We start from the raw sequence: 9,655 nt of genomic DNA, 5'->3' as shown, positions 1-9,655 counted from the left end.
ATTAATAAAATTAGAGACAAAACACTGTTATACTCCAATGAAAGCCAGAAAACATTATGAAACTTAGAAAAACTTTGAAAACTTAAATTCACAATAACAAATAAAATAAAGTTATAATTTTTTTAAAAAGAGAAAACACATATAAACACATATTTAGAACTTAACTTAGAGCATAAAGCATATACCTTCTGCTTTATTTTTATGAAGTGGCACCATGACTAGGCAAAAGAAACATTTCATTGGGGTTTGCTTACAGTTCCAGAGGGTCAGTCCATTATCATCATTGTGGGGAGCATGGTGGCTGGCAGAAAGACATGGCCCTGGAGCTGAGAATTTTACATCCTGATCCACAAACAACAGGGAGGAAAGAGACCCTAGGTCTGGCATGAGCTTTTGAAACCTCAAAGCCCACCCCCAGTGAGTGACACACTTCTTCTAACAAGACCACACCTCCTCCAGCTGGGCCACATCTCCTCATCCTATTAAGCATTCAAATTACCGATCCTGGAGGGAGCATTCTTATTCAAGCTACCACACCTAGTTCCATTCTTCTTTTCTGAGTTCTGCATTATCTGTGTGAGTGAGAGCCTAGCTCGATGGTATGAAAAGGCTGTCTGGCATAGCTAAGCAACAAGAAGTTTGTGTGCCATTTACTAATTGTTTCATGTGTTTGCATGTCTTATACAGTCACTTACAGGCTACTTAAGGGGATAGGCAAGTGTCCCTTTATATAAATCACACAATATCTAACACAGTGTTCTAGACATGAAAGACATTTATGCAGCGTCTAGTTACTGTTTACACACCAAGCCTGTGAAAAGAAAAGAGTTAAAGCATACATAGTGAGCTTTGGTGGAATGGTGGCACATGTCTGTAATCCCAGTCCTGATGCTGAGGCAGGGGGATCTGAAGTTTCAAGTCAGCTTGGGTTACACAGCAAACTCTTGTCTAAAACAAAACAAAACAAAACAAAAAACAAAAAACAAACTAAAAAAAAACCACATGCTTTCTAAAATACCATACTCTAGTTGATTATTAAAGCAGGAAGAGGAAGGTCATGCCCTCCCCTGTACAGAAATAGTCAAAGATGCCCACCTGACATAGAGGGAAATGGGTACCATGGTGTTGAGCACTATGAAGTAGGACCAGAAAATGAGGGCAGAACTCGTAGCCGATGAGGTAATATAATGTTTCCATGGGAGAAAGGCCTGGAAATAGTAGCCTCTGCTGTTCTCCCAGATGCCATGTCCAATCGACAGCAGAAAACACATTCCACCTAAAAACATGAAAATCTGTACAGAAAAAAAAAACAAAACAAAAACAAAAAAAAAAACAGAACAGCAAATCTGAATACTTCTTCATCCTTCCTCTGCAGTCTTAGCTCTCATAGATGTTTCCCCTTGGAGAGTGGAGTGATGGGGAGTGGGGGGCCCTGGGGGAGGGGGGTGAGGTGGGGGTAGGGGTGGGGACACTAGAGTAGTACACAGGGCACAGACAGGTCAGTAGGAGCCTCTGTGAGAATCCGAGGGGGGGGGGTACCAACAACCAGAACACACCAAGCACCAATTCATAGGAACTCTGCCAAGCTCTTTACATGTTGATTAATACTGACGAACATTTCTGACAGATGAAAATGTTGATATTCAGCGTAAGACAATGTTCTACCTCAAATCACTTGGATACTGAGTAGGAGATGCAGGTTCCAAAACAGAGCTGGAGGGGCTGCCGTGTTGACTTTGGCTTGGCGCAGCTTGGGGGCAGGGAGGATGCTTGGGGAAACGAATAGCGAGATAAGGGAGATGGCAGTGGTGGAACAGTTCAGCATGTGGTGATGGTGGGAGGCAGGCCACGGGTCCACTGAACCACAGCTCCTCAAGGGCAGTGGCTGAGAAGGACTGTAGTTATGGCGCGCTGGGTGCTGAGTGCTGACTTTGACTCCTTCAGGTTTATACCAGGAGTGGTTCAGCAGTGCGTAGCGAATGCCACTTCTAGTTTATTGCTTTCACGATGGTTGGACTAATTTATATTCCTACCAATAGAGCATATGATATCTTTTTTCCTGTGTGCCTATTTTCTATTTTCACAATGGTAGCCATTCTGAGGTGAAATGAAATCCCAATGTGGCCCCCTGAACCACTGATATAATTTGACTTACACTTCCATGATGGTCAAAGATACATAAAGGTACTTCGTTTCATTTAAAAATTGTTATTTTATGGTGTTTTGCTTCTACATAAGTAAGTGTTCTATGTACACGTCTGGTTCCAGCAAAAGCCAGAAGTAGTCACTGGATCCCCTGAGACTGAAGTTACAGATGGCTGTGAGCTGCTGTGTGGGTGCTGGGAACTGAACCTGGGTCCTCTGAAAGAGCAGCAAGTGCTCTTAAGACACTGAGCCAAGTCTACAGAGTCCAAAATTTGTATTTATATCTCACTGTTTATCTGATGGTTGGATTAGAAGCTGCAAATAGTTTCCTGACAGACTTGATATGGACCTGCTGCTGCTGGGGCTGCGGCAGTCAAATCCATCCTCCTCTCTGGAAGCTGAGAACCTGCTCCTTTTCCTGTGGCCCTCTCACCTTCCCCTGCTTTCCTCTTGCATACTTTTCTTCCTCTCCTATAGCCTGCTCCTTTAAAGACATGGGCTTGCTCTGCAGTCTGCCGGCCTGGAATTTACCATGAGCCCAGGCTGGTCTCAACCCATGATCTCTGGCTATAAGCTTTTTAATTTCATAATTTCTTCACATGAAGAAGATATGCAACCTTTTATTCGAGATTTATTATACACTTTAAAGTTTTCATATAAGTACAAGCTGTGTTGAACATGTGTCCCTGGCCTGACTCTGCCCCTCCCTTTCTCACTGCTCTCCTCTTATTTGTCACCTTTATTCTTCTAAACAGTTTCATTACATTTTGGGAAAAGCTGTGTGTGTGTGTGTGTGTGTGTGTGTGTGTGTGTGTATGTCTGTGTGTCTGTGTGGGCATGCACACACACTCATGGACCCGTGAGGACAAATCAAACCCCCCGAGGCTGGAGTCCAGATGGTTGTCTGTTGCTGTGTGAGTGGTAGCAAAGAGGAAAGCAGTCAGTCCTCCTAACTGCTGAGCCATTCTCCAGCCCCTGCATCTATTTTTATTTTGTTTGTTTGTTTTTAATATACATACATGCGGTATTAGTTAGGGTTTCCGTTGCTGTAAAGAAACACCATGACCTAGGCAACTCTTATAACAGACAACATTTAGTTGGGGCTGGCTTACTGGTTCAGAGGTTCAGTCCATTACCATCAAAACGGGAAGCATGGTGGCATCCAGGCAGACATGGTGCTGGGGGAGCTGAGAGTTCCACCTCATGTTCCAAAGGCAAACAGGAGAAGACTGGCAAAGCCCACCCCCACAGTAACACACTTCCTCCAACAAGGCCACACCTCCTAATAGTGCCACTCCCTGTGGGCCAAGCCTATTCAAACCACCACATGTGCCAATCTGCAATCTTTAAGTGGGACTTGATGTGCATTTTACTTTTTCTCTTCCTGGGGATATAAAATAGAATAAAAAGAACCTTGATGCTGAGGAGTTTCACCTAGCTGGATAGATGGGACTAATACATTTGCATTTTAAATATAGATGTATATATGTCAATGTTAATGTGTGTACACATGCATTCTACACATGTGCTTACTTGTGTGTATAGGCCAGAGGATGTCATCTTTAGGAATACCTCCTTTGAGAACAGATCTCTCACTGGCTTGGAGTTCCCTAGTTAGACTAGCTCAGTTGGTCAGCAAGTCCCACCTGGCATTTTTTTCACACCTTGTATTTGTATGTGAGTTCTGGGGCTCAAAGCAAGCAATCTCCATAGATGTAACTGTCAAATAAAACTTACAAATAAGAAAGAAAGAAAGAAAGAAAGAAAGAAAGAAAGAAAGAAAGAAAGAAAGAGAGAGAGAGAGAGGGAGAGAGAGAGAGAGAGAGAGAGAGAGAGAGAGAAAGAGAAAGAAAGAAAAAAGAAAAGAAAAAATAGAGCCGGGCGTGGTAGCACACGCCTTTAATCCCAGCACTCGGGAGGCAGAGGCAGGCAGATTTCTGAGTTCGAGGCCAGCCTGGTCTACAAAGTGAGCTCCGGGACAGCCAGGGCTATATAGAGAAACCCTGTCTCGAAAAACCAAAAAAAAAACAACAAACAACAAACAAACACCAAACAAACAAACAAAAAAAACTTACAATGACTAGTGACTGCTGACTTGGATGCCTCCCTCTCAACGGACCTGCACACTTCAGAACTGGCATCATCTTACATAGTTTATGATTCTCACAGTATCTGGCGCATATTAGATACACATTGGATCTCAGTGTACTTGCCTCTTGAGGAGACAAAACTTGAAAGAAGTAACTTAAGGAAGGGTTTATTCTGACAGTTGAGAGATGCAGTCACTCTATCACGGGTGGGGAAGGCCTGTGATGAGTGGCTCTGTGGTGGTTGAACTATATGTTAGGATACTCACATTGTGGCAGGCCAGGAAACCGAGGCTGGAGCCAGAAGTGGAGCTGGGCTAGAACCCTCAAGCCTGCCCCATAGGGAGTCACCCCCCAAGCAGAGCTACCTGGGAAAGTTTCCACAATGTCCCCAAAGTCAGCAGCAGGGCACGAGGTCCTTCAGGGGACATTTTACACACAGACCATGACATGCAAATAACACCATCTGATGAGTCACAGACTCACCCTGGACATTTTTCCCCCTGTGGAATTTTTAGAATATTTACCAGTATTACGTTTCAGTTAATGTATTTCTTGATTTTTCATTGTTTATAGGTAGGTATAACAAACCTGTAATTAATAGTGTAAAAATACTCTAAAGGTTAAAAATCCCACTACAGATGTCAGGTACCAACTGTTCTTCCCTTGCAGACAGATATGCAAACCGTGCAATGGGTCTAGGCTGACAGGAGACATCCTGTTTTGAAGATGGCCTTTGATGAAGTGAGCTTGCTAACTGGGTGATGTGACCTGCTCCTGAAGCTGTTAGAAGCCTCTGCTTACATCACTTTCCTTAATTGCTGATGGTGATAATCTGGTGGTGGTGGTAGTGTTGTTTTTGGTTTTGTTTTTAAAATCGGTACACAGAACTCTGCTTACTGGGAAGGCTCAGCACTAAGCAGTGGGAAAAGAGATGGTGGGTGCTTGCTGCTCCTAAGGCTCAGCAGCCTCCCTAGCTTTCCAGTCCATATGTAATCTATCTAAAAAGGACTTGGAAAAGGAGCTGCAAGTTTAAAACTTCTCTAATTTCCATTTTTTTGCAGTGCTGGTGATCCCAGCCTTGAGCATTCTATGTGAGTACTGTACCAATGAGCTCTAGCCCAGCCCTAAAGATACTTCTCATAAGAAAAGAGTAAAGATGTTTTTTTTAACTTAGACATTGATGAGAGGTACATTGAAAGAAAGGGCATTTAAAGATATTTTCAGATACTAACACAAGAAAATGAAAGGAATTAAGTGTAGATATTACCAGAATGCCTCAGTTATGCACAGAAGTTATTTGAATAATGAAGTTAACTTCCATCCAACAAGAACAAAAGTAGGGCTGGCGAGATGGCTCAGCGGGTAAGAGCACTAACTGCTCTCCCGAAGGTCCTGAGTTCAAATCCCAGCAACCACATGGTGGCTCACAACCACCTGTAATGAGACCTGATGCCCTTTTCTGGCCCGTCTGAAGACAGCTACAGTGTACAACAGAACAAAACAAGGACCTGGAGGGCTGGGTGTGTTTGTGCACAACGTTAATCCCTGCACTCGGGCTACAGAGGCAGATGGATCTCTGTGAATTCTAGGCCAGCCAAGGCTGCATAGCAAGACCCTGTCTAGGGAAAAAAATAAAAATAAATTAACCCCCTCTACACACACAGGGTAGGAAGTGGGGAGATTGCTCAGTGGTTAAGACAACTGGCTACTACAAAAAAAAAAAAAAAAAAAGAACAAAAGTAATCTGTGTCAGCCAGAATGGACATAAATTACTACTAGTCTTCAATTTAAGCTTTTATTATCAAAGTGAACATTATATATTATAGTGCTTTTTATATTTAGATTTTCTCTATTTCATGATATAAAAACTTTAAATTAACACACAAAATAATACATTTCACTGAGGCATGCCCATACATGTGCATCATTATACCTTGTTCCAGTCTGTCTCCTTTCTCACACTCCCTCCCCCATCCCTCCTGCCCTCCTCTGCCTGGTTCCTTTCCTTCCTCATAGAGAGCTAGTTTCCCCTTCACCTTCTCTTTCCCTCCCTTTCTTAAGATATTGTTTCCCAGGGCTAAAGAGATGTCTCAGTGGCTAAGAGAAACTGTTGCTCCCCTAGAGGACCCAGGTTCCATCCCAACATCCACATAGCGGCTTACAATGGCTGTAGGAAATCTGAGGCTGTCTTCTGAGCTCCAAGGGCACCAGGCATGCATGTGGTGCACATACATGGGGGCAGACACTCATGCACATAAAATTAAAAGAAAATCTAAAGAAAAAAAAATCTTTAAAACAGAGATTCTACCAGGAAACTTCTACAGCTCATAAACACTTTCTGCAAAGTAGCAGGATACAAAATTAATACACAAAAATCAATACACAAAAATCAATATCCTCCCTACATATAACTGACAAACATACTGAGAAGTCAGGGAGCCAGTACCTTTCACAATAGCCTCAAAAATATCTTGGGATAACTCTAAACAAGCAACTGAAAACACTTGTGTAATAAAAACACTGAAAATCTCAAACGATGGAAAGATCTCCCTGCTCATAAATTGGTAGGGGTTGTGGAGACCTAGTGCAGTGGAAACTTCCAGGAATCTATGAGAGTGACTCTTATAGTCAGGCCAGGCATCTAGTGGTGGGACTGGGTTACATTCTCTTGAACTGTTAGCGGAGGCGGTCCCATGGAGATCCCTACAGAGCCCAGGCTGATGCCAGGATAGAAGGCCATTCTCTGAAAACTGGTAGCGGGGCCTCATTGCTCAGGACAACTTTTACACTGCTCATTGAATGGAGAAAGGTCAAGCTGGTGTGGCCTTGGAGCCTTCACCCCTATGTTCTAGTGTCTTTGGTACCAGAAAGCTCTCTGCAGAAAGAGACACCTGGACACAAAATCAGCCACAAAACCCTCCACCTACAATCTGTCTTGCCTGTAAGATGTGCTAGGGAAATGGTGATGTAGAGCTTGTGGGAACGACCAACCAATGTCTGGTTTAACTTGAGGCTCACATCAAGAGAGGGAGCCCATCCTCTATACTGCCAGGAGAGCCAGGAACCAGAGCCTGGATATCCCAGAGGCCTAGGGTAGAGTGGCAAAAGGAAGCTGGGGACATCCTACTGGAGACAGGGAGGTAGGGAGGAGGTATGGGATATGGAACAGTCAGAGAGTGGACTGGAAGAGGAAGAAAATCTGGAGTGTAAAAAAAAAGATTAAATAGAAAGAAGGAATATAAACAAACAAACAAATCAATGAAATGATTCTTAATGATATTCTGCTATACTCATAGATTGGTACTTTGTTCAGTTATCATCAGAGCAGTTTTCTCTGGCAGCAAATAGGGAATGGAAACACAGACCCACAGCCAGACATTGTATAGAAAGAGAGTCTAAATTGGAGGTCTCCATTAGATAGATCACTTCCCTCGGAAATCAGTGAACCCCACAGAAGAGGGGGAAGAAAAACTGTAGGCATCAAAGGGGATGAAGGACTCTGGTGGGTATTTTTGGCTACACAGCTTTGAGCTCCTGTCGAGTCAAGACACACACACCACCACCACACACACACATTAGCTCATTTTTAACCTGTCTTACTGACTCAGTAGCTGGGTTCTTCTAAGCCTCCTGCGGCTAATATGCCCTTCCCTTTATTCCTAGCTCAACATCTCTAAAATCAGCCCTTAGTTTAGTTGCCTAGTTACCTTCGGTGAAGCCCACTGGTCTTTGGACTGCCACTGTCTTTGAACTCACATGGGTTCACTGAGCCATTTTCCCTCTCTGCCTACAGTTTAGAAAATCTCTTCTGTAGCTTTAAGTCTGTTGCATCTTTCTCCCACAAGTATCTAATTCTCTTTCTCTTCCTCTTCCTCTCTCCTAACCTGAGGGAACCTGGAAGTCCCACCTCTTTCTTTCCACCCAGCCATTGGCTGTTGGCATCCTTATTGATTGATCAAAAACCAATGGGGACAAGGACCTTCAGTACCCTTACCCGCAGAGTCCCAATGAAATCAAAGTATCAGAACCACACCTCCACAAAGGACACCAGGAGAACATGGCTCACCAATCAACTAAGTAGGACTCACACGGGTTCACTGAGCCTAAAACAGCAAGCACTAGGCCTATATGGTCAGCACCAGGTCCTCTGCATATATGTTAAACTGTTATCTTCATGTTTTTGTGAGATTTCCAACAGTATAAGAGAGTGTAGTTCTGACTCTTTTGCATCCTCTTGAGACTTTTCCTCTTATTGGGTTGTCTTGTCTAGCCTTGATATAAGGTTTTTAGCCTTGTCTTAGTATGTCTTGCTTTGCCCCATTTTTAGCTATTGTCTCTTGGAGGCCTGTTCTTTTCTGAAGAGGAAACAGCAGGGTAGTAGATCTGGTGGAGTGGGGAGTGGGGAGTTGGGGGGAGAAGGTAGGAGGAGTGGAAGGAGGGGAAACTGTGGTTGGGATAAATTGCATGAGAGAAGAATCTATTTTCAATTAAGAGGAAAAAAAGAAAAGAAAAGAAAAAGAAAGGAAAGGAAAGAGAAAAGAAAAGAAAAGAAAAGAAAAGAAAAGAAAAGAAAAGAAAAGGGCCATTCTACTAATCTACAGATTCAATGCAATCCCCATCAAAAAAACGCTAGCACAATTCTTCACAGAAACTGAAAAAAATCTTTAATGTCATATGGAACTGCACAGAGACACACACATACATACAAACCAGTATAACTAAAATAATTCTAAATAATAAAAGAACTGCTAGAGACATCACCACCCCTGATCTTAAGTTATACTACAGAGCTATAGTAATAAAAACAGCATGGTATCAGCATACAAATAGAGATATCATCAATGGAACCAAATTGAAGACCCAGACAATTCCATTCACTTACTGACACCTGAATTTTAACAAAGAAGCCAAAAATACACACTGGAGAAAAGATAGTATCTTCAGAAGATGGTGCTGTTCAACTGGATAGAACATAGACGAATACAAATAGATCCATGTTTATCACCTTGCATAAAGTTGAACTTCGAATGGATCAAGGAACTCAACATAAAATAAGATACCTTGAAGGGGGTGTGAATACAGTGTCCATCCTAACCCAGGAGGCATTTACGACTAACAATTGCTATCAGTTTTCTCCAGTGGGATGTCCCGGGCATATCAACCACACACCAGAACACGACCTATGCCCTGGGACAGTTGGCTAACACAAAATGGACTCCATGGATTTTTTATGTGTATAGTTTTTTGTGGGGATTTTTGAAGATATATTTCCACCTATTAGGTTTTTTTTGGTTTGTTGTGATCTTTGTTTTTTGCTTTTGCTTTTTTAATTTTTATTTCTGAAAGATGGGGGAGGAACAGCAAGTTGAGTGGGTATAGAGGTAGGGAGAACCTGGGAAGAGTTTAGGACAGGGAAATAC

General features: G+C 42.8%; 1 protein-coding gene across 12 annotated transcripts in view; it reads right to left on the bottom strand.

Moving 5' to 3' along the window:
* The window catches only part of Atp8b5 (ATPase, class I, type 8B, member 5), a 107,110-nt gene that overhangs the window by 38,395 nt on the left and 59,060 nt on the right, over positions 1-9,655 (bottom strand). For 10 of the 12 annotated variants that reach the window (XR_003954967.1, XM_006537995.4, XM_006537998.4 and 7 more), the window contains one exon: positions 1,096-1,292. The exons of the other annotated variants lie outside the window; for them this stretch is intronic. Coding sequence is in view for 9 of the 10 variants with exons in the window: in XM_006537995.4 (XP_006538058.1) it covers positions 1,096-1,292 (197 nt within the window). In the remaining variant the exon portion in view is untranslated. The remainder of the gene's footprint in view (positions 1-1,095; positions 1,293-9,655) is intronic. 12 annotated transcript variants of the gene reach the window in all.

The sequence above is a fragment of the Mus musculus genome, chromosome 4 (assembly GCF_000001635.26).
Source record: "Mus musculus strain C57BL/6J chromosome 4, GRCm38.p6 C57BL/6J".
Lineage (NCBI taxonomy): Eukaryota > Metazoa > Chordata > Mammalia > Rodentia > Muridae > Mus > Mus musculus.
Note: the sequence above shows the minus strand (reverse complement) of the source record. Positions and strands in the feature narration are given on the sequence as shown.